Genomic DNA, 25,618 nt, shown 5'->3' with positions numbered 1-25,618 from the left:
AGGGGATTGCTTATTTTGATGCTGTTTGTATGGGTGGCATTTCTCTCTCTCCTTCTCCTTAAATAAGTTTGTCTGGGTGTGAATTCTTGCCTTTATCGCACAAAACCATAAAAATACGTGGTGGACGGGGAAGCTACCTAACGCTGAAGTCTTGATTTAACACCGCTTAAACTGCTGCTGGGGACTCCAGGCAATGGCTACATTCCAGCAGTTTTAATCCGTTTTTTATTGTAGGACGAGCGGAGTTTACACAGGGGCTGGGTGGCTCCCCAGCCGGCCGCACTCCCGACTTCGCGGCCCCCTCCCTGCTCTTCTCTCCACGCCCTCCCCCAGCGGGAACCTGCGACTTTAAGCCAGGAGTTCCAGTGTGGCGGTGCGAGCCGCCGGGTTTCGGGCGGGGGCCTGTGATTGGCCCTTTCGAGCTCCCCCTGGCTCGCCGGCTCCGCCTCCCCGCGCTTTCTGCCCCGCCCGCGCGCCTTCCCTCCGCCCTGTGAGGCTCGGAGCCCGGGTGTCAGGCGCCACTGCGCATGCCCCGGAATCTCATCCTCTGGCCCTGGAGCTGCTGCTGCTGCTGCTGCTTTTGCTTTTGGGGCTGAGTTTAATAAGCGAGCGAGAGAGCCAGCAAGCGCGGGGGGAAAAAAGGCAGAGAATGTCCGCCATCTACCCTCCGCTCCTGGGCGCGCTCTCATTCATAGCAGCCTCTTCATGAATTACAGCTGAGGGGGGGGGGAGGGGGAGGGGGTACCACACAACACCCCAGCAAACCTCCGGGCCCCCAGGCATGGCTAGCTCGGTAAGTACACGCAAAATAATAATAAAAGACTCCCCCCTCCTTCCTCCCTCGCCCTGCGCCTCCATCGCAGCCCAGACAGCGCTAGCGCTCCGCGGTTCCAATTAGAGAAAGGTTGGTATGGCTTGCAGGGAGCTGCTGCCTGCCTCTCCCTCAGCCTCCACTCCCCTCCCTCGTTCCCCCCACCCGGCGCGCGCGCGCGCGCACACACACACACACACATACACACACGCACACTCGCCCCTCCACCCCCTCCGCGCCCCCCTCCCTCCTCGTCTCTGTGCAATCGCAAGAAGCGCACTCACACACTCCCTTCTTGCTCACGCGCGCACTCACACACACTCACAGGGTGGAAGGAGGCGAATAATAACTCAGCCATATTTCAGCCGCCGCCGCCGGGAGCCGCGGGCACAGTCCGGGTACGCGGCGAGCAGCCTCGGCGGCCGCACCTCCGCGAGGCGCCGCAGCCGCTACGATGGTGCGTTCTCCGCGGCGCGCGTGTGTGAGCGGGAGTGTGCGGGCTGACAGCGGCGGGGCGGATCGCAACTTTGCCCCTGCGCCGGGCTGTGTGCGGCAGAGGCTTCGGCGGCTGTCGGTTCCCCGCGCTGCCTTCGCGAATTTCATTTTTGCGGGGGAGGTGGCCGGTACTTTGGGGCCACTTTGGCTCTTGCAAATGTGTTGCGGGGTCTCTGTCCGACTGGCCTACCGGTTTGCAAGGGGCTTTTCAGTGTGTGTGTGGGGGGGTGGGGTGCTTTAAGTTATGGATGCCTCGGCGTGTTTTCCTGCGGGCGTGTGTGTTTGTGTGTGACGACGTCTCATTTTTGTTGAGCACGGGAGTTTGTGCGCATCAGTAGAGGCTGCTTCCATTCCGCCTGGCACAGCGCTCCACACGCACGCACACACACACGTACACAAAGACTTCTCGGCGTGTGCCTGTCGCCGCGGCACTTTCGGGGAGGGGGCTCCCAGAACCCCCCCCTCCCCGAGGCCCAGCCACCTCCCCTCCCACACCGGGAAATAGCCCCGGCATCGCCTCCTAATTGTCTTCTAATTTGTTTCCGATGCATTTGTTGTCGTGCTGTCCTCGGTTGAGTGTGCTCTCCCTTTTACCCCTCACGGTTGATCCCTTTCGCGATTGGGGGTAACATTCCGTTACAATCCAGATCCGCGTGGATGCGGGGCCCCGGGTGTTTTGGGGGCCGGGCCGGACGGGGTGTTTTGGGGGTGTGGGCTGTGCGCGCCCACGCGCGTGAAACGTGGATGCAGAGGGCACCACCGTTTCCTTTTATGTGCGCCTCAAGGAGGAAAAAAAATGTCAGTGCCGAACCGTCGCCTTCCTGTTGTTCACGGCTGCCTCTCCTCCCCCTGCCCGCAGTGTGCCGTGCAGGTGAAGCTGGAGCTGGGGCACCGCGCCCAGGTGAGGAAGAAACCCACCGTGGAGGGCTTCACCCACGACTGGATGGTGTTCGTGCGCGGCCCGGAGCACAGTAACATACAGCACTTTGTGGAAAAAGTCGTCTTCCACTTGCACGAAAGCTTTCCTAGGCCAAAAAGAGGTAGGGCTCGAATACAAAAGGGGCCTGATAAAAAATGTCTTTGCTCGAGAAGAAATAATCGCTCCGCCCGGCGGTTCCCCTGCCTGGCGCGGGCGGGTAGAGAGTCGGGACCCCGGTGCGCGGCGCCGCTGCGGCCAGGTCCGGGCACCCCCCTCGCGCGCGCGCCTTTGGCTTCGTGAAAGTCACCGCAGAGAAAGGACCGTCAGGTGTCTTGTGTTTATTCATCCAAAACCAGCCCTCGCCAGCCCTCTGGGGTTAGCGGCGGGTTTTGTGGGGAAGGGTAATTAGTTGTTGGGTTTGGAGGTGTGGGGAGTGATACTAGACGGAATAAACAGCTTGCTCCTTTTTTTCCTAGAAAAATTGAGAATTACCTGTTATTAGCGAAGAATGCAATGGGTGTAGTTATTTTTCCGTCTTGAGAAGTCGATTCTCTTTAGCGTCTTCTCTGTGTATGAAGCATTGGGTGACAGTGCCATGGACTTTGTGTTAACCCACTTGCCCCGGTTCCCTGCGCGGTCAGGATTTTATGTTTAGTTGGGGGGTTTACTGGTCCCTGGCCCGCGATAGCATTTGATATTGAGCTGCGTTCTGTCCGCGGTGTCTGCGGAATGTGATCTGCAGGAAAGAAGGTCCTCGAAAGGTCGAAGCTAAGTTTGAGAGGAACGGTGTTTGTGGTACCTTCTGCTACAGTCCTTCCCCACCTTGGTTCTTAGGCTTGGTATCTGATTTGCATAATCTTTCTCAGTCTCTGCGGTCCCAAACAGTTGCCATAAAGGGTTGGACAATTTTGGGAAAAAAAGAAAGCATTTGTCATTTTAAAGGATATTGAAAGGGGGTTTGAGAAACCCCGGTTTCAATACCCTTCAACCTCTGGGAAGCAACTGTCTGGTTGTTTTAGTTGGATTAGTGGAGGTAACAGTACAAATACAATAAGGTGCTTTGTTTGGAAGCAGGTTTATTTATCTAAGTCGACACAATGGTTAGTAGTTATCTTCTATTTGATCTGTAATCTTTATTGGCATCTAGAACTCCTGCAGTTTCTTAGAGCAACATCATAATAAATCCATTCTGTTGTAGAAATTATTGAACATTCAGGGACTGAATAAAGAAAGGAGAAATGCTGTGTGCCTTAGAGGTGGCAGAGGTTTGCACTGATGCTTATTTTTGTTTCCAAAGCTCACATAATGGGAAATAGAATTGTGGGGTTTTGTTGTTGTTGTTTATTTTTCCCTGCATTTATCGGTTTGGTTTATAGCTCCTCTTGGAAACTTGAGCAGTTGAATTTGATGGGCATTGTTGGATGGTTAAGAAATGAATCTGTCTTCTAACAGAGGCATAGGAATATGCACCGCCTATAGGAAATAACATTTACGTATTGTTAGCGTTTTATATTAAAATCTAGTCAGAGCCAATATACTTCATATTTCTTCAAAACTGTGATAAGGGTGTGCATTGTCAAGATTCTGTCACTGTAGGAGGTTGGGTATGATGCTTCCTGGAATCACTCTCTCCCTTTTCCATGCATCTGTAGAGCCATTGCAGAGGAGTTTAGACAAAAGAAGCCACCTTCTGAGATCCTTGGTGCCACTATTACTACTCTTTGGCTACTATTCACTTTAAGGTGAAATATACTTAACAACAGCAATAAAAAGCCATATTTATTGTATAGGAACATTAACTCAGTTGGTGGAAGATGTAGCTCTTAAGGTAACTTTGTTTAGGTGCCTTAACAATCAACAAATTGGCATTATGAAATTAAAGATCCGCCTCTTCTGTATCTCACATCAGTTTCTCTGCTTCAGTGGGTGTGTGTGTGGTGACATTCCCCTTTATTTCCCATACTTAATGATTTTCTGTCCAGCCTGAGGGAACGTGAGGGTGCTGCCTGCATAGCCCACACCTGGGATTTGTTGCTAGGCGTGGTAAACCGCTTGATAACAGTGATGTCTTCTAAGAAGTCTCTAGTGAGAGCTGTCTGCTTCTTGGTTGGACTTTCTCAGTTTTTGTTCTCAACTGTGGGATTTCTTTATGCAGCCTGTAAAGCCATTGTTTTAAAATGTTTATTTTTGGATTTTTATTTGTATGTGTGCTTTCCATGATGTGACAAGTCCTGGGAAAAATGCCAACTTACATAGCCCAGGAGAGACCTTGTCATACTGTAATTACACATGATTCAGATTGCTAGAGAAGGTTTCTCTGTTCTTTGGGAATAGTTAGTTGTAAGTTCAAGTAACACCAAACATGCCACTTAATCCTGGAACTTATTTATTTATTTATTGGTGTATAGGGTCTTTCAAAATGACAAGAATAAATACAGAAGAAGAATGTCAGGAATTCTGTCTACTTCTATACCGTTTAAGGTGCTATATTTGTTATATTGTAGATCTATAAATGATGGAGTGAAAGTTTACCCATTGAAAATGGGAGAAATTGCAAAAATGACTCTGAAAAATCTAAGTTAACAGATATTTTAAAGGAAATGCACATACTTTAAGCTGTAAATGGCTATTAATAATGACACGTTAAATCACTTTCACTATATTCAGTAGCTGATGAACATAAATGAACCTTACAATTGAGGATGAATTCAGCCAGGAAGGTGGATAAATCCCTAGTTTTGTATATCTTTAGTTTGAAAAAGCCAAATGATTATCAGATTGATTTCCTTACTTCACAGTAAAATTAAGAGAATTTGTAGAAGAAAAAATTACAGTATTTTCAACTTGTTGCCTAATGAGAATTACATATACCATTTTAGAAGTGACTAATTGGATTTGAATTAATCAGGTTTTACTCTGTCATTAAGATGTGTGGGAGAACTTCATTTTATAACTACAAGGCACAAAGTCCTAGGAAAGACATTTTCATGAAATAATGAAGCTTGTAATATCCATTGGATATTATGAAATAAGTAGGTCCGAATATGGTGCATTTTTAAACTATTCACTTACCAAAAAAGCCCATATCTTATTAATACCAAAGATTTATAATAGTCTGATATGGCTGAAATGAATAATCACATTCAAAATGTTTCATTTAAAATATTAATGTTTTCATTTTCAGTGTGATGTGAATTTGAGTGAACTTTCTTTCCAATTACAGCCATCATTGCTATTGAAATCTGTCCCATTGACATTTATTATGTGAAATCTGTTGCTTATTATGTTATATAAGCAAATCTGGCCATTGCTATGGTTTGAGAGCTTTTTATTTGAAGTCTTACTTCTTTGAGTGGGCAGATAAAGCATAATAAATCCGCACTTATTACTTTCCTTTGATTTAAGTGTTTGAGCCCAGCTTTACTGCATAGTTCTGATTTGTGTTAACTGGTCTTCTGAAATAATTTGGATAACTTTTGGTCTAACATTTGAGAGTTTTCTAGTTGCAAGATACTGTGTGCCCCTGACATATTTCTCTTCTGAGTCATTTAAAAAGTGTAAGGAAAAAAATGAAGACAGGTGATTATCCTGACACGTGCAGTGAGTGTTATCAGATCTGTGTATAATTCTATATGGAATTAAGATGACCAATGGGAACAATTTTACTACTTGGCATTTTGAAAAAACATAAACCATATTTTCCCAGGCACTTAAAATCTGAATGGTTCGAGGAAATCTCATGTGGTATTGGTGGGAATATAAATTGGGCATGAATTTTTTGAAGGCAAAATATATTAATATTTTTAATGCTTATACCCTTTGACATAGCAGTTTCACATCTAGGAATTTTCCTACAGTTGTGGCTTTGCAAGTACACGAAAATATAGTATATTTCACGTGACTACTTTTGTAATAACAGAAACTTGGGAGTAAGCCATTTGGGACTTCAATTGGGTACAGTTCAATGATGATAATCCATAAAAAGAGGTAAATTTATTTGTAAACTCAGGAAGATGTTCAAGAGGTATTAAGTGAAATAAAACAAGTTGTTAAATCAGTATGATCCTATGTATACAGATAAATATGTGTGTAGGTGTGCGTGCATGTGTGTAAATATGTAAATTCTGGGTGAATGGGCACCAAACGCTTAAATAGTTTTCTTTAGTGGGTGCATGTGGAGTTGGTGGTGATGGGGATTATTTTGTATTGTTTGATTTTTTAAATGTTAATTATATATATATTTAAAACATTATAAAGAGCATGCATTACTTTTTAACATTGGAAGACAAAGAGTAAAGAACCATTATAGAATATTGCCTTTTTAACAGGGGTTGGCATGTAGCTATCTAAAATTAATCTTTAACCATCTTGGGTAGTTATTGTTGCTTAATGCCGAGGAGTAGCTAAGGTTGGAAATTACAAATGCTGTGTTCAAGTGCTGGCTTAAGAGACTTCTTGTGTGATCTTGGGCAAATTACTTCTGTGTCTCTTCTCATTTGTTTTATGGAAATGAGATTAGAACCATTACTTCATAAATTGTGGATTAAATATAAATCAGCCGTTCTCAAACTTACTGGTGTTAAGACTCCTTTATACCCTTAAAAATTGAGGACCCCAAAGAGCTTTTTCTATGTAAGTTGTATCTATTAATATTTACTATATTAGAAACTAAACTTGAGACATTTTAAACAAATTACTTATTAATTTGTTAAAAAATAAACTCATTACATGTTAGCACGTATGTAACATTTTAATGAAAATAGTTTCTAAAATAAGACCCCAGAAAGGTATTGAGGTCTCCCAGGGGTCCCTAGACTAACACTCTGAGAACCCTGGATATAAATATTCAGCTTATTATGTGGCACAGAGAAATTGTCCAATAAATGAAAACTGATTTTTAAAAAACCGTTATTGTTATAATAAAAACACTCATTAACTTGAGGGAGAAGAAGTAAATCTTCCTAAAGCATTTTCCTGGTTAAATCCCAGTGCAACAATTATCTAACAGTTGTTTTTTTTTTCCCCAGAAAAGGATAATCCAAATTTATGCCTTTACTGTATATATTTTATAGTTAATATCACTGTCCACTTTATACTATGCAGAGGTCTTTTACATCCATCATTTTAAATGAAGCTCTGTAGGGCTACCTTTTTGTGAGGTAGGTAGGGCAGGGTTATCAATTGGTTAGATAATTTTACCTTAAAGATCCCTTGTTCCTTCTCTTGGTTCTTTGACATTCCTTCCAAAGAGTTTTCTGTGGACCAATGTTGGCCCTTTTTCTCTCATTCTGTTCATCTATTACAATGTTCCCCACTTCTTAATACAAACACAGCTTTTACGGTTTTAGGATGCAAGGCTTTTTTAACCTTTTGATGGTCTAAGGGTCTTCCGAAGAGAACTTGGAAAGCTTATATACTTTGGGGGGAGGTGTTAATTAAACACAATTATTCCATTTGCATGATTAAGCAAGAACTTGATATATTAGTGAACTTTACTGAAATTTAATTTTCATTGACCAGATTTTAGAATATTTTTGATTCCTGAAACAGTGTTTCACGCTGCCCTAAAGGGAACAATGTCAAGTTAGAATTATTTTTTTCCCCCCATTGGCTTTTATACTTTCTCTTTGATTTTATTTACCCCTCAAAGAAGAAGCTACTGTGTAAAAGCAGAAATTCTCCTCTCTCAGTGGTATGAATTAATATTCTTTTAAAATATTCTGTTTGTGTATAGAGTCAGTCTCTTTAATTGATCTCTTTCTTATAATACTTATTTTAATGCTTTAATATTTCATTCTTTTATGCTTTCTAGTTCTCCTTATTCTTGTCTGTAGTGCTGTATATGTTTTTGGGAATATAATATATCTGAAAAGAGTGCTTAGATAAATAATTGCCTGCTGCTGAGATTAAGGGAATTGTAACTTTTAAAAAAGTGTAGGTTATAGATATCATAGAAATTAGGAAACTACAGCACATAGTTGTGTAGTGTAACCTTTGTGAAGAACCCATATATTCAATTTTTTACATGAAAATGAAAATAGTGTTTTTTCCTGAATTCGTCAAGCTCTATGTGCATTGTAGAAGAATCAAAACATTTAGAAATATAAAGAAATACATCATCTGAAATATTCTTCATAGATAGGCATAATTAATATTTTATTATGTATCTTTATATATACACAGAAATATTAACTCTAACATAAATTCATTCAATAACTATTTTTTTTTAGAGTTCTTATGTTCCTAGTTTCTTATGTTCTAGGGGCTGGGGATAAAGAACAGATGAACATTTCCCTTCATGGAAGATCATGGAATATCATTTTTTAAAATTATCAAATTTTATGATACATTTAATATAGATTTATTGCACCTTATTTGGACATTCAGGTTCTATTTTAATTTTTATATTTGAATATAAATATAATTTTTATAATTGAAAATGCTGTAATGAATATCCTTGACATTTACTGTTTTGATTTTTCTAATAATTTCCTTATATTAAATTTCCAGAAGGTAATAGTTGAGTCAAAAGGTAAAAAGACTTTAATTTTGATATGTACCACCAAGCTTTCCTTCAAAATAATTGTACCAGCCTATTCTTCCCCCAAAGTTAGGATACTGCCCATTTTCCCACTTGGTTGCCAACACTGGAAAACAGGACAGTAAAGTTTATTATTATTATTATTAATCATGCCAGTTCACTAGATGTAAAGATACTACATTCTTATTGTCACTTATTTGATTAGTAATGCCATGTATATTTTCTTGTGTGTGTATGTATTTGTTTACCATTTGCTTGTCTTTTCTGATGTACCTGTTTTGTGGCCCTTGTAGTTCATGGCCCTTTTTTAATTTTTCAAAAAAAAAAAAAAATCACAGGAAAATACAAAGAATATAACACTCATTACCTGCTGCCAAGAATGAACAAATGTTTATATTTTATCATATTTACCTCCATTGTTTTGATCTTAGGGAATTAAATATTATAGATGTAGTTATAGTTTTTAAATGCTTCATCACCCTTTTTTCCAAGTCTTCCATCATTTTTCTATTTAAGTACATTTAGATTGCTACAAATAATACAAAATGTGTCTTAAAATCAACATGAAGAGTATCATACTGGGTGAATACATTTTTTTCAATTCAGATATAATTTGTATACCATAAAATTCACCCATTTAAAGTGTATAATTCAGTGATTTTTTTAGTATATTCACAAGGTTGTGCAACTATCACCACTATCTAATTCCAGAATATTTTCATGGGTCATTAATTTTGCATCTTTCCCCACATAATATATTTTTTTAATCTATCCACATTTCATCTATGTAGAGCTAGTTCATTTCCTTTCATTTCTTCTGCTTTTGTATTTCATTGTCGGGATATATTCCATATTTTGTTTTTCTATTTCCCTATTAAAGAATATATAGGTCATTTTTAGATTTGATCAGTGAACATGGTTGATTTACCTTGTGGAAAATAGGCCTAGAATTTGAGTTAATGGATTACAGTGTGTGTATTTTCATTTATAGTAGATATTGTCAAATTGCTCTTCAAAGTATTTGCGCCCATTTTATCTTCTAGCTATCAGAGAATGAGTACCATTTTCTCCACATCCTTGCCAACATTGAATATTGTAATATTTCTTATTTTTGATATTTAGTTGAAGTATGATATCTTTTTGTTTTTATTTGATTCCTTGAGGAGTTGAGCATTTTCTGTGCTTACTGACCATTTGGATTTCCTCTTGGTGACTTCCTGTTTATAGCCTTTGTCTTAAAAAATCTATTGGGTGGTTTGTCATTTTCTTATTTGCAGGGTATTAATCCTTAGTTATTTTTGTTGAAAATATCTTGTCCCATTTTGTTTCTTTTTCTCATAGCCTAATTTGTGGTATCTTGTGCCATTTGCAAGTTGTTTTTCTTAAACTTTCTATTTTGAAATAATTTCAAAATTGGAGGACAGTTGTAAAAATAAAGTAAAACCCATACAGAAATCTCTAGCATAACCCCTTCCCAGATACGTAGACCCACCAACTTTTTTTTTTAAAAAGATTTTTATCACCCCCTCCCCCGCACCCCCCATTGTCTGCTCTCTCTGTCCATTCACTGTGTGTTCTTCTGTGTCTGCTTGTATTCTCATTAGGTGGCTCCTGGAACTGATCCTGGGACTTTCTGGAGTGGGAGAGAGGCAATTACTCTCTTGCGCCACCTCAGCTCCCTGTTTGCTACATCTTTTTATTTTCTCTCCTGCTGTGTCATCTTGCTCCGCCAGCTCTCCACGTATGCCTGTGCTCCTGCATGGGGTGGCATTCTCATGCCAGGTGGCACTCCCATGTGGGGTGGCATTCCTGTGGGGTGGCATGCCATGTGGGCCAGCTTGCCCTCACCAGGAGGTTCTGGGCATCGAACCCTGGACCTCCTATATGGTAGACGGGAGCCCAACTGATTGAGCCACATCCTTTTCTTCTACCAACTTTTAATATTTTGCCACATTTACCATATGGAAGGTTTTAGGGGTCTTATTAAAGAATATTATTTATGGGCATGGTAATGTGCTTAACCAACTTTATACTTGCAGGATACGGTGACCCAGCTGTAGAAGAGGTAAATGAGGGGGAAAGGAGGTCACTGCCTTCAAGATGCTTGTGTCTTTTAGAGCTTGGAAGGTCCCTTGAGATTATTTATCCTTGTTTACCCTCTCATTCTATGTTTAATCAGAAGCCTAGAAATGTGAAGTGATTTTGCATGTAGACACAATGAGTCACAAGTGTGCCCATGCAAAGATAACTAATAATAAATGGTAGTAAATGTTTACTTTTAAAACATTAAGTAATTATTCACTTATATTAGCAGACAAATGTTTAGCAATAATCTCTGTGTAGACATGATCTAGGATTTAATTAAGTGTGGTAACCATGGTAGATGCTGTTTAAAAGGAAAAAGTTCTATAGTTACTTTCAGGAGAAATCAAATTCATGTTATGGATTAATTTAGGGTTTTCCTTTGAGATTAAATCATTACAAAAATAGTTGTTGAATGGCTTTTCCTAGTATTTGGGGGCTGCTCCCCCCGCCTTGAGCTAATCCTTTTACTTTAAGTGTGATAAATTTTCATTGGTTGGAGCCTGTAGAATGCTATTATTCTTGAATTTCTAAAAAGATAAAGCCAGCATTTGGGTGTGATTTAGTTGGTACATAGACAGTTAACAATTAACTTTTTGTATAAAATCAATGTACATCATTTTTTGTTAAGAAAATTATGACTACATTCTGATTCTGAGGTCACTTTACTTAAAATAATTTTCATAAATGATTATAAAAATGATCAGTTGAATATAATTAAAGTTATTACCCATGCTAGATTGATGTTCTCAGAGCCAAGTTTTTCTATTTAAAAATATTGAATTTTGCCTGAACCAGACTTTCTTTGTTCCTTTCTATTAGAAATCATTAGTTATTCTCCCATCAATACCAGGGCAAATGCTATGTGTATGTATTGATTTTAAATTTACATTTACATGAACAATTTCCTAAAATATTAATAATAGCAGTGGACTAGAAAGTGTGGAGATTTACTTGCCTCTTAATGTGTCTAAATATCAATTTAGTCTTTTAATCTTTGTAGATATACTGTATACTCTCCCTTCCTCTCCCCCAGGGTTGATGTTGGGGAGACTGCTTTCTGAATATTCCACATATCTATAATTTTGATCAATATTTTTAAGTGTTTCAATGCTTAAAAAACAAATGCTATTATGGACTTTGTATCATCCATACTTTTCCCAAAAAATATTTCATTGACATGGATTACTAAATAATGAAAGCTTTCTTTATATTGAAGAAACATTCTTATATTTTTATAAAATATTTTCCTTCATTTGATTTCTGTAAGCAGCTGTTTTCAAATGACTCTTAGTGAAACAGAGTTTGGGCTGTTAGTTGATAGCTTTAGTGGAATAGTTTATCCCAACATCTTGGCTTGTTCCAGATTGTCTTTTCAAAGATGCTTATTGTGTGACTTTTCCTATACATGCACAAAAGTGGTAACTTGTGGGCAGGAAGCTACTTTCTTTCTTATATGGCGCAAAGAGCAGGCGTTAAATGTTTCAATCAGTTCTGTACTCACTTCTTACACATGTATCTATTGTTTCTCCTGTGTTCTATTTGAGTTACACATCAGATGAGATGGGGTCTATGTTATCCTTGTAGGAACTGCTGGTACCTTTTTTCAATGTAGTCCACACAGATGTTGAGAGTCCTGGGCAATACTATAATATATAATATATATATATAATACTATAATAAAGACAGATATTGCAAGTCAGGAAAAGAATTTTAGGATCTCTGACTTTAGCATTCTTTCCCGTAAGTGATAAAGTATTACTCAGTGATCTGTACCTCTGCTAGCTGAGTTTGTATAAACAGAACCACCCCTTGAATTTAATAGGAAATGTTGTGTCTGCTGAGAGATCATGTTTTTTTTTCTATGTGGTAGGCAAAAATTAATTTTACTCTTTTCTATCTTTTTTCTTCTGATGCTTTTTTTCAAAGCTAGATATAAAGTTGAGGGACTTACTAACTCAATTTAAAAACAAAAAAACACCAAAACCCACAAAACAACAAAATACTTTATCCATGAAATACAAGTGACATTTTAGCTTAAAAAACAAAAACAGGAGTCAGATAGATTCCATTAACTGGTAGGAGTGGTATTTTACAGTATAACAGGAAGGGCCCAGTCCTGGGCAAAAGTGATGTATTTGGACTAAATAAGCTCTGGGCTTTTCCAGCTCTGAAATACTATTTTTCTTAGTTTTTAAAAAAAGATAAATTCTGTCTTTGACATTGATTTAGTTTTTTAAAATAATGATGATGAAATAACTACAATTTATTAAATATCACTGTTTATCTGTTATCCTGCTAGACAGTATAATAGATGTGTGCTTCTGTATTCAATTTCTCACTTTTCTTAGCTGTGGTATTTTGGAGAATGATTTTTTTGGGGAAAAAAAAGCAAAATGTTGATATGAACCTCAGTATATTGGAATTTTACCTCTCCTTATGATGGAGGGGCAGGGATATGGATATAAGATTGGCTGCAATAGCAGGAAAATAGAAGATAACAGGTTAATTCACCAAATAGGTGATTAAGTTTTGGTTATAAAAAGGTAATTTCTAATCATATTGGTGTCAGTTATACCAACCATTTACTACTACTTGTAGGATGTAGCATTCTAAAAATTCAAGAGACCCCGTGTTTATTTGAAACTTCTTACTCAAATATGGTCCTTGACAAGGTCGTTAGATCTGGTTTTTCATGAAAGTTTACTGATTTTTTTTTTCTATTTCACATAATGTAGGCCAGACTTTGAAATTTTGTGACATTATTTGCTTTTCTAAAGCATCATATATCAGATAACTACGTTTTGTTTCTATTATTAATAGAAAAATAATTGGGGACCTGGACATACATCATCATATAAATGGGTTAAAAGAAACTATATTGAATCTTTGGATAACTCAGTATACTTGCGGAACTTTCTATTTAATAATCCAGGTGCTTAAATGAAGTTGTTTTGAAAGGCACATACCTTTCCATTGTTTAGGTGCAACGTACTACATAACTTTTAGGTAAAAAAAAATAATTCTAGTTAAGGTAGTCTAACTTGATAAATAAAATTATTAGATGCCTGACTAGAACCAACAAAGTAATTTATGCCAAGATACACTGATGAAGGTATTTTAAAAAGAGCAGCAAATAAATGACGTTTTACAAGCTACAGTAGTTTGTAATGAACGCTGCTTGACATAGTATCTTTTTGTGGAAGCTTTCTTTTGGTTTTATCATCGTCATTAATTTTAGTAGTTGTTTCATTCCATTTTCTTCACATCATAATGGCTGGACTTGTTTGTCCTAAACTGCGTTTTCAAAATAATATTACTATACTGCATGTTGGATAGTGAAGACAGATAAAAATGCATCAGTGGAAAGATGTGAAGAGAATACTGTAACAAAGTGTTAATAGACATTATCTTTTAGAGGCGAGCTATTGGGAGATTTTTAATGTCATTAGTAAAATTTGTTGAATTTACTTATGTGAAAGGAAAACTGGACATTTAAATATATGCAAGGACATGTTTACAATAAGCTTTTTAGTTTTTCTAGAAGTGATCTTGTTTGGACCTTAACAAGAATGTCTTCCCCCAAGAAAGATTTTCATATTTTGTTAGCTGAAATTTTAGCCACCTTATCATTTTAAATGTTTTCTTTTAATATTACAATAAATACACAAATATTTCATAAATTGATTGCAAGTTTAAAGAGAAATAATGTGTAGACCATATTCTTACCTTTCTAAACAATCGATGGATGCTAATGCCACTGTTGTGAGATTAATGAGGTTAACCTGATTCTTAAATACATTACTCATATAAGATCTTCTTTCTAGTAGAAACCATGTTTAATAGTTCACTATAGTATATTATATATTACATGTTTATCTTTATATGTAATCTTAGATTTTTTTTCCAGATCCTACATCTGACTTAAAAAATTTACTACAAATGAAAGGACTCTCATCATGCTGTTTAGATACATGCTGATGGTATTAGGTAAAAGTAGGATCTGTAATTTCATACCCAGTTTGTACATTTTTGGATATAATTTTGAAGTGAAACATGAAATTATGAGAAATTAAAAAGTACTGAAAACAAGTCTAAATAATTACATCTGGGGCAGGGAAAGAAGTGGTCCTTTTTGGTTGGAGAATTGATGCGTAATTGCATAAATGTAAGCAATATTTTAATAATAAAGTCGTTTTACTATTTGTTATATAACCTAGAAAAATAATTTTTTAAAAGTTAAAATGTAATTTCATGAATTATGTACAGTGCAGACAGTGGTGTAAATATTCCTTAAACACAACTAAAAGAAATGATTTCTTCAAAATGAGGGGGTTAATTTTAGTTGTCTTCAAAGGTGTCTCTCAATCTAAAATTTATCTAAGTCCATAATTTGGCAATCTATGGAAAAGCATCTTTGCCTATTTAAACTTAAAAAAAAAAAAAAGATTAAAAGTGTACTATGCTCTAATGCATAACAAAGCTATATGTCAAATAAAAATGTGTATTTTCCCTTTGGTATTAGATACTTTTACAAAATTCATAAATTATATTTAGCCAAATTAACTCCACCTTAAAATGTTTTAAAAATATAACAATTTATGTTTGTGATGTGGATATTTAATTATTACTTGAATAAAACTACTACTTCACATTCTATATTCCAGCATTTGGAATAGCATTGTTTTCCATGGACTTAATTTAGTTCTGCTAATAAATTTTTATTTTACTGTTTCTATTCCTTTTGAGAGTATTATAAATGGGATTTATAATGGCCTTGATTCCTTTCTTCATGATTAAAGGTATGTATGAAAATGAGGAAAATATACTCTTTGCCACCATAACTGCAGCTTTTATTGTTATTAAATTAATATTTTAATATTTTATTATTAAATTCATGTAGAAGCCGTAACTGCTTAATTGTTTTTATTATTCTAACCTAATGCTTCAAGGGAGCTGAAGACTTGGGAGTTTGAGCAGTAAAACCTGGTTTGAATATTGCTGATTGTTAGAGATTTCAAATTTGATACAAAATTAAATGAATATCCTGAGAGTTTTATTATAGGATACACAAAGATATGGTAGACCAAGATAGTGTATAAATAGCCCTTATTTGAAGCATATAGACTGGGAGCATATTTTGCAGTGAAAGGGTAACTAAAGGACAAGGTGTTCTCTACTTGTGGACTTGTAAAGACCTCAGAGTTTTCTTTATGTTATTGTAGAAAGACATTATTTTTGCTTTGGTGTGCTTAAAACTAAAGGGCAAATGATCCAAAAAGAATAATCTTGAAATTCAATAGCAAGAAAACTACTTGACATTGTGGGCTGGAGGCCAGCAAACGTGGTGCTTTCATTGAATGCGTGGGAAATGGGGCAGGCCTGGAATTTAAAGAGACAGGGTGCTGGATGCTAGAAAAGAAAAGCCCTCCTGTATGATTTGCTTGCTTGGAGAAAAAAAAAAAATTAGACTTAAAGTTTTCACTAAAGGATCTTTATTGGATCAACTATTTAAGGCATTGAAAGACACTGAGTGAATTTTTCCTAACTCTACCTTCCATCTCCCTAGCCATCCTCTCTTGTTTAAAATTGCTGCGTAGTAAAAAAGTACTTTGTTGCCAGGTTCAAATGGGGTATAATGTAATTCTCTCCAAAAGTGATCACTTACTATTTTGTTTATGTAGCTGTTTAAAAAGTTGGGGCTGGGTTGAGGAATGGCAGTTACTACAGGCACCTCAGAGGCTTTAGAAATATTGTTTTTTTCCCTAAGTCCGAGTTTTTCACCCCCCACCACACTCATGAATCTCCCTTGTTTCCCTCTCCCCTCCCACAATCCCTCAATAAAATAGTATTTAAAAGACTTGAATAACCAGTCCTATGTACCAGCTTCTTGCTTGAGGCAATAATGTTGCACTATTTTCAATGGGTGGTCTTCAGTCTCCATGGGAGATTTTATAGGCACTGGTCTCCAAGACCCACTAAGGGTATTATAGTGAACCTAACCATTTAAGTTCCTGAGCCATAGGGAAAATTCAGAGATAGTTTTACATTCTTGAATTTCCATCAATTATTTACAAACCAGTTTTCAAAATTTTATCTGAAGAGTTTATGGCTTAAATTTCTAAAAGTGAAGCATATTATCTCAGTATTTGTGGTTTACTTTTTAAAATAGTAAGCCATTCATGACTGTGTCAATTCAGGAATATCCATTTGTGTGTGTCTTTTATTTCATAGTTGTGTTTTGTTTTTGTTTTAAGTTTTTCTTTTTTAGGAAACCAAAACCTAGCAGTCGATTTCAAATGTTAAATACTTGAAGCCAGATTTCTCCTACTGAGTTAGTGTAAAATAATAGGATAAGCTTATAATTAGAATGTATGCCAAATATGTTTATAATCTGTCTCTTACCTGTGGCATGTGGTATAAATGTATACTAGACTGAAGCTTAACTAAAATTGCTTTGGCCCAAACCTTTGTGGAAGTAAATAGGAATGGAGTTATAAATTAAAAAGTGCCCTATAGGCAACCTTACTTGAATAAAAAATATATATATTTTATTTGATTATGCCTCTTAAATTTTGAAATATTGTTGGAGTTATTCCCATGTAACTTAGTTTAAAATTATTTTTGAGATTCTTTCTAGTATGAATTTGTGGTTATTAACCAGAGCGACAACATAACTTAGTTGGGTCATTGATTTGATTAATTTGTTTCCTTTATTCACATTCTTCAGAAAATTGATTTCTGAAGAATGTTGAATTTATATTTAAAATAAATAAAGGTCTGTAAGTCCTGATTACCTCCATATCTGAAAAAACTGTTTTCCACAGACTAAATAGAGAAGAACGTAAGAATAGTTATCTCAGGTAGATTGGTAATAACTGTATAATGATATATAATGAGGGAGTTTTTCTTTTTAAATAATGTAACTAGTTTTAGGTGGAAAATTATAATCCTTGAGAAATTTTCTTTTATAGAAGTCATACAGTAGTAGGTCTGTATGTAAAATAATATGATTCCTGCTGTTTTATTCACTAATAGAATCAAAGATTTGTGGCTCAACAGTTTACAGGATAACTAAATATTTGCCTTTCCTTTTTTAACTCAGTACTGTTTCTTGAATAGCTAAAAAGTTTTCCAGTATTTTTTATAAGTGGGCTTAAAGAAGTGATAGCCATCTGAAGATTATCTTATATAGCGAATATTTAAAAGTTATTAAGGTTGTCTACACACTAAAAAGAAAGTGCTCTTTGACTATACATGTGAATAAAAGTTAAAGGTTGGTAAAAATTAGCTTGTCAAGTAAACTTACTGACTGAGGAATAATTTTGTTTTCATTATCCATTCTCTTCGCTGAAAATGAAATAGAAACGATCTGGTTACTAAAGACCAGTGCTGTATTGGATCACTTCCTTGAGCTTTTGCTATGATCATTAAAGGCAAAGTTAGACAGCTGCTGTAGATTTTGCCAGTGGCCTCACAAAAGAAATTGTTTAACCCTATTAGTTGCAGACACCATCATTTCTACTTTGCAGATATATTTGCTGTGTTAGATATGAATGTCTGTGATTATAATTTGAACTGCTTACTTACAGAAAGGTAGTGTAGCAGAAAATGAGTAATTCAAACACTACTATGATATAATTTCATGGAATATGACAAATCTCAACATTTTTGCTTTTATTTAGACAGATTAAAAAACTTCCGGTAAGACTTTCCAAAGTTAGACTTTGCTTTTTGTATTGAAAGATCTTCAGGAAATTGTCACAATTGATGTTTGATTTATAATCATCATAATTAGATATTTAAATTCTGTCGTCCCTCCTCCCCCCTCTTTTTGGTATGAAGTCCAGAGGAAATACTAAGTCATTAGTAAAATCTCATTTTGGGTTAAATCTAGAATTAAAAGAATAGCATCTACTCCTGAAATTGATGTTATAATGTTAAAAATCCTGGTGATGCTAGGTTCCTTTTGTTTAATTTGTTTGCATTATTGCTGTAGGTTTAAAGGGCAGGGAAATACTTTATTGTTAAGGCTGTAGAGAGCAAGATTTTGAAACCTACTGCTATGTGATTAAATCAGTGTGTTTGCCCTGAGGCTGCAGCCATTCAATCCGAATTCATAGTAGAAAATTTGGATTCCTTCTCTGTTTGAAAATAATACTTCTTAAAATTTTTAAGACTGCCTTTGCCTACTCACATGAAAACTATTGAGGCAAATTACGAGGGTTATGATTTTCATGCAATTAAGACTCTGAAGATACATTTCAGTATTTTAAAGAGAAAGTTCTCAGCCATTTTACATAAAATTTTACTGGGCTTTTCATTAATCTAAAATAACTGGTCTATAAGTACTTGATCAGTGAAAACTGCTCAGCATGTAAAACGAGGAGTAGAAGAGCACAAAGGCTTCCTGCAAATTAAGGGCACAATGAGTACTAACGGACTTTCCAGCCATCTCCAGCTGTGAGATTATTATAGTTTTTGCAAACCCTTTTCTTTCAAAACTAAATCAAGAATGGTAGAGTCCTGATAAAAAGGAGTGTAGAAAAGCCTAACTAATCCTTAGATGAGTTACTTCAAACGTGCCAAAATAGAATAAAATCAGTTAATAGCATGGATTAAAGGTTACTTTTAATGCATTTTTATCACTTACGTTGAGAATTTTGTTGTATGTTAATGCATTTGGCTTTGGTTAAAAAAAATCCAGAGAAAAATATAATTAACTTTGAGAGATTACATAATCACATTGTTATGAGGAAATTTAGTACCAACTTTGGGTGCCAGATTTGACCTAAGAGATAAAAGCTCTGTACTTGAGATCAGAGCTGTAAAGACATCGATTTTAAGTTTTCAAGTTTTTGGGTTGTAATGGGAGGGTTCATCTATATCCTTCTAAGAATTGATTCATTATATAGATGTTAAAAAACAATTTTGGTATATGTTTTGTATAAGTATGTTCAAGTGGTTTCTTGGATAAAATTATAGAATGCTGAAGCAGATTTGTATTAATATTTTAAAAGTGATTCTTACAAATGGTAAAGAGATGAGAAGGAGATATGAGGCGAATTTTGGGAGCAAAAGTAGTTTTTTATTTTTATGCATATATCTGAAATGATCTTTCACATACAGGGAGAGACTATGCTATCTGTCCTTTTAGTTCAGAATCGCATTTGCCAACTACTTAATTTGTAAAATACTTTTTTCCATTTAACTGGCATATTATGATAGAGCTGCCAAAAGTATTGTGTTAAGGGAAAAAATGATTTGGCAAGATGCCATTGGTAGGAGGAATTTCTTAAAAAGACATTTTTTCCCTCTTTTTAGGTGGATATATATTTATATACATACACACATTTCAACCTTAGTAAAAAAAATTTTATAAGACCCTGGGCAGTAGAAGACTTTATAATCATGTCGCATTTGCCATCCCTCCAAGATGCCAAATTATAGGTTTTTATAATGGAACTTAGCATTTATTTCTTTGTAATAGACATATTGCTTTTGCTGTGACTTAAGTAGCCTGAGTAGCATTCCCTGCACACGCATTGCTATATATGCTAGGTGTTCACGTGTGTATGCCATCCCACATCCTACGTACAATGCCATGATTTTTTATGTCATGTAAGAATAAAGTTCTATTAATTTATAGTCAAAACATATAATTACCAATACATGAATTTTCTCAATTTGCTATTCTGACCAAATTTAACCTGATACAAAGCTTTTAGCTAGAATGAGTTATGCTACTTTGAATAAATACTGTACTGTATAGTTATTTATGTGCTCAAGAAGTTGAACTTTTTGTTCCATCCCAGTAAGTTCCCATGGGATAAGTTATGACAATAAATCAGAAAATTTCTCTGAAAGCAAAGTAATTCTTAATTTTTGAATGCTTAAAAATGGAGAAAATAGCCATATGCCTGAGGGGGAAGAAATTCTAATTGACCCACATGTTAAACAATTCAACATGAAGTCTTAATTCTCTTGGGGGCAAATCCTTTTATAATGTTGTTGAATTGTGTTACTTCTGTAGGTTAGTCTCTGTGTTTATAGGAATGGTAACATTTTATCTTCTGTGTTTCTGTTGAGGTTGTTTTTTAGCAGTGTCCCAAGAAAAAGTCCTGGAGGCTGTCTTTGAAGCCCTGTGGACAAGCTGGATATCAAAGAGCCAGAGGACTTGGGCAGTAATTGTTTTATGGCTGGCCAGAAATCAGACCTATTTGTATAGATAGCACACAAAATAGCTGTGATTTGACAATTTGGTGCTATTTATACCTACCATAAAAAGAGAAAAGAAAAAGTTAAAGGAGTATTTTGAAAACAGGAACTGAGTTGTAAATGCAAATTACCTCACCGTTTTCTCAAAGGAACAAAAAAGGAAAGGGTTTAGGAAGTTTTTATTGAAGCTACATTATTGAGGATCTGTCTGCTTTCAGGATATTTAATATTGTACTCACACTGAAACTACTTTCTGTTCCTAGTTTTTTTCTTCTTCCTATAGTCATCTGACTAAAGTTATTTTTGTGGATCAAAAGAAACTTGGAGAGATGGATTGTACACTTTATTAATATGTTTAAATAAAATTGATTTGTTTAAAAAAAGCCCGGGAGAGTAGGGACAGTGTAATAAAAAAATTTCCAACTCTATCTTAATAGATATTTATAAATTCAAGCTTGGGATAAGAACAATCTGCTTTTGTTAGAGCTACTTTTTTTTCTTTCCAAATAAAATTTATGTTTTTACGAGCACAGTTGCAGGTTGTTTACTGTGGGGAGTGAGGAGGTAGGGAAGGATTTTCAGCCAGGTAAGTTTTCATGGCTTTTGGGAAACATGCAGAAGAAATTTTTAATGTATATTCTTTATCTGTTGCCTAGAAGAGTCTTTTTGGACAATACAAAATGCCTAAATTATTTATTACTCTCACCTAGAATATGTTTGGAGCTCAAGGTGGGCAGTGTATCATAGAATATCTGGAGGAGCTGACATAGCCCAGTGGTTGAACTTCTGCTTCCCATGAACGTGGTCCTGGGTTCAATTTCCGGTAACTTTTTACAAAAACCTGTACTTCAGTGCTTAGCCCAAAGTGAAGTTTGACTCTTTTCAGATCAAATGGTTTGTTGTCAAATTTGCCTTGAAACCCCTACCCCCTAGTCCATGTCTGGGCAATGTAACAAAGAGAAAGTAAACAAGTCTGTGATTAACTACCCTTCTCCCCCTCTCCACCCCTCCCCTTCCTCTTCCTCCTCTTCCACTTCCTCCCCCTCTTCCTTCTCCTCCTCCTCTTTTAAAGAAATCCTAGAAATGCCTTAGGGACCCCTGGGACTTGGTCACTATTTAAAACCATTTTACCATTGTAGGCATTTCATTGCTTTTAAACTGGGACTGTATTAATTTGTTCTGGTTTTAATTTTCCCCATTGGATTCTGATTCCCATTAATAAAGTACAGTGTCTTTGTCAAGTGTACCTTAATTTCTGTGGGGAGGCTCTGTAGTTTTGATTGGATGAAGAAAGTCCACTGAGAGTAGGAGAAAAATAGTGGAAACTGGGTGAGATAATCTGGTGTTGGGACAGTCAATTTGGCTTCTTTGTTTGATTGAAGTGTGTGAAAAGTCAGAAACTTCTGAATAAACATTCAAAATGGGAATCTCTAAACCTAAAACCTACTTGGATTCCCAGATGGGTTCCTGATGGGAAACTGCTGTTATTCGCAGTGATTATGAAAATTTCAGATGAGAAAAGATGAGGACAGAGGTAGTTACAGACTATCTTTGTGAGTTAAGAATGTACACCAGGGTTAGGGTTGGCTAGTGAAGGTTTTATTTCTAAAGTATTGGTTATTCATTCAACCAACATTGAGCATCAACTATGTGCCAGGAACTGAACTAAATATTGAGGATAACAATATTTAGCCTTAGTCTGGAGCAAGACATGTTAAAGAAAATCATAATGCAAAAAGATGAGGGCTTTTATGAAACTATGAAAAGCAAAACTGTGGAAATATATAGAGTTCTGAGCAACTAGTTCTGCCCAGATAACGATATTTGAATTGTTTTTCTTTTAAACAGCAAGTAAAGCACATGATAAAAGAGAATTGTGTAGACTTCAAAATATTATTCTGAATCTCTCAAGGATGGATTTTGATCTCCCTGAAGTTTCCTTTTATAAGGCTGCGTAGTGTTTTTAGAGCTTCTGAACTCTCTGCATCAGCATCATAGTATATGGTATAGAGTTGGGAAGAGGTAGGAAAACAATTTTTAGGTTAATGAAGGTTTAATTCTACATTGTGTTATTCACACTTTATAGATAAGGAGTCAAGGCTCAAGATGAAGTAACTTGCACAAAGGTCCATGTGGCTTATGAGTACAGTGATCATATGGCCTGGTGTGCCTGGGACAGTCCCAGTTTATGCCTGTTGTCCTGTGCTACTCTCAAAATGATTGCTCTTTGACATTATTTTGTATCTAAGGTGATCACCCTATTTTTAAATTCAGACCTTTTTGACTCCCAAGTCATAAACTTACCAAAGTTTTACCCTGTTTGTACTATGCTTTAATGTCAATTCTTTTTACAGGTTGGTCTGTTGAGAAGAATTCCGAGGCATAAATCTGTCTTAGCACTTAGCTGGCAATATTTGCCATGGGTGATGGAGACAATGTGGTAGCTTTCATGCAATCCCTCCCCCCCCACACACACATCCTGTTGCTAAAAAGTTTTGGAAAGTAATTTAGTTTTTCTCCAGAAATTCTGAAGTCACTTGAGGATCTTTGTATCTTAGGTTCATAATTGTAATCATCAGTCATCATTGTATATTACTAATCAAGAAAATTCTGGTGATTTGAGTTTTCTGGATTAAGGGAATTTGTTATATCTCTTGATTACATAACATGTAGCCATTCCCTTAAATTCATGTTTCCCTTTTCCCACCTAACCAGACGCCTAGAGTAGCAGAATAGGGTTTGAGGAAAGTAACTTCTTATTTGGAAGAGAAAATTTGTAACTGATATTCTGATTTGCTCAGGTTGATTAGCTTTTCTACCATATTAGTAGGACAGATCCTAAGTGCACCATCTTCATTAGGTCCTGCTTCTAAGGCACAACCCTTTAGAAAGGTGCAGTTTTAGAGGTACAATTATCTGTCAGGTAGATTAGCTAAAACTTAAAATGGATTTAATTTACTGATTAGCAGCTCTGGTAGTTAAAAAAACAATTCGTTCTGTGTCATTTCTCTTATATACTGTGGAACTTTCCATCAGAAGAGGGCGTGACTTCTAATGTCAATCTCTTGATACATATACACCTGTGTTTGTTTCCTATGGCTCTTGTAACAAAGTACTACAAACTGAATGGCTCAAAATAACAAATGTATTTTCACTGTTGTGGACATGAGAAGTCTATAATCAAAGTTTTAGTAGAGCCATTATTCAAAGTCTGTAGGGAGCAATCTCTTTCATACCTCTCTGGCTTCTGGTCATTACTGGCAATCCTTGGCATTCCTAGGCTTGTGGTAGTATAATCTGATCTCCGCCTCCATTAAATGGCCATCTTATCTCTCTGTCTTCTACTGACTATGTCCAAATTTCCTGTCCTTATAAGGACATCTAGTTAAACCCTAACTCAATTTGGCCTCATTTTAACTAACATCTTCAAAGATCCTATTTCTAAATGGTATCAGTTAATGGGACCAGGGGTTAGGAATTGAACATGTAGTTTTGGAAAACACAATTCTTAACAGCACCTAACAACAGGGCACCAAAATACATGAAGCAGAAACTGAAGAAATGAAGGGAGAAATAGATAATTAAACAATAATAACTGGAGACTTCAGTGCTCAACTTTCAATGATGGATAGAACAGCTAAGCAGAAAATTAGCCAGGAAATAGAAGACCCTAACAATAATATAAACTAAGTAGACATCTGTAGAACACTTTACCTAACAGCAGCAGAGTATTCTGCTCAAATGCACATGGAACATTTTTCAGAATATACCATATGCTAGATCATAAAAGAAATCTCAGTAAAGTAAAAAGTGTAGAAATATTGCAAAGTATGTTCCCTGACCACAATGGAATGAAATTGGAAATCAATAACAGAAAGAAATTTGGGAAGCTCACAAATATATGGAAATTAAACAACACACTCCTAAATAACCAATGGGCCAAAGAAGAAAGCAATAGGGAAATTTGAAAATACTTTGGATAACAAATAATGCAACTTACCAAAACTTATAGGAAGCACGTAAAGTAGTGTGTAGAGGGAAATTTATAGCTGCAAATGTGTATAGTAAGAAAGAAGAAAGATACCAAATCAGTAATCTAACCTTCACCTTGTGGTTTGAAGCTGTATGTGCCCCAGAAAAACGTGTTTTTAAACTTAATCAATTTCTGTTGGTGTGACCCCATTGTAAGTAGGACCTTTTGATGAGGTTACTTCAGTAAAGTGTGGCCCACCTCAATCAGGGTGGGTCTTAAATCTATTGCTTGGGTCCTATATGAGCAGAATGAAACTCAGATGGGGAAAGAGAAAGCCACAGGGAGCAGCCAGAAGTGAAATTTAACAGAACCCACAGAGGACATGAGAGGCCTATGTGTACATTGCCATGTGACTGAGGAACTAAGGACCAAGGATTGCTGGTAGCCAGCCCCAGAATACCACAGTCTTTGGGAAGAAGGCATTACCTTGATGATGCCTTGATTTGGACATTTTCCCATCCTCAAAACTGTGGGCTAATAAATTCCCATTGTTTAACTTGACCCATTTCATGGTAATTG

General features: G+C 36.4%; 1 protein-coding gene across 2 annotated transcripts in view; it reads left to right on the top strand.

The window, feature by feature from the left end:
• Positions 1 to 525: 525 nt before the first annotated feature.
• The window catches only part of MLLT3 (MLLT3 super elongation complex subunit), a 303,624-nt gene continuing 278,531 nt past the window's right edge, over positions 526 to 25,618 (top strand). Inside the window, exons 1-2 of one of the 2 annotated variants that reach the window (XM_004446755.4) lie at positions 526 to 793; positions 2,166 to 2,346. In XM_004446755.4, the coding sequence (XP_004446812.1) occupies positions 782 to 793; positions 2,166 to 2,346 (193 nt within the window). In that variant the 5' untranslated portion in view covers positions 526 to 781. Of the gene's footprint in view, positions 794 to 987; positions 1,269 to 2,165; positions 2,347 to 25,618 lie in introns of those variants that run through there. The other variant, XM_004446756.4, reaches the window with a different exon arrangement.

This window comes from Dasypus novemcinctus, chromosome 8 (assembly GCF_030445035.2).
Source record: "Dasypus novemcinctus isolate mDasNov1 chromosome 8, mDasNov1.1.hap2, whole genome shotgun sequence".
NCBI classification, from domain to species: Eukaryota; Metazoa; Chordata; class Mammalia; order Cingulata; family Dasypodidae; genus Dasypus; species Dasypus novemcinctus.
The sequence above is the reverse complement of the archived record's forward strand: the minus strand, read 5'-3'. Positions and strand labels throughout refer to the sequence as shown.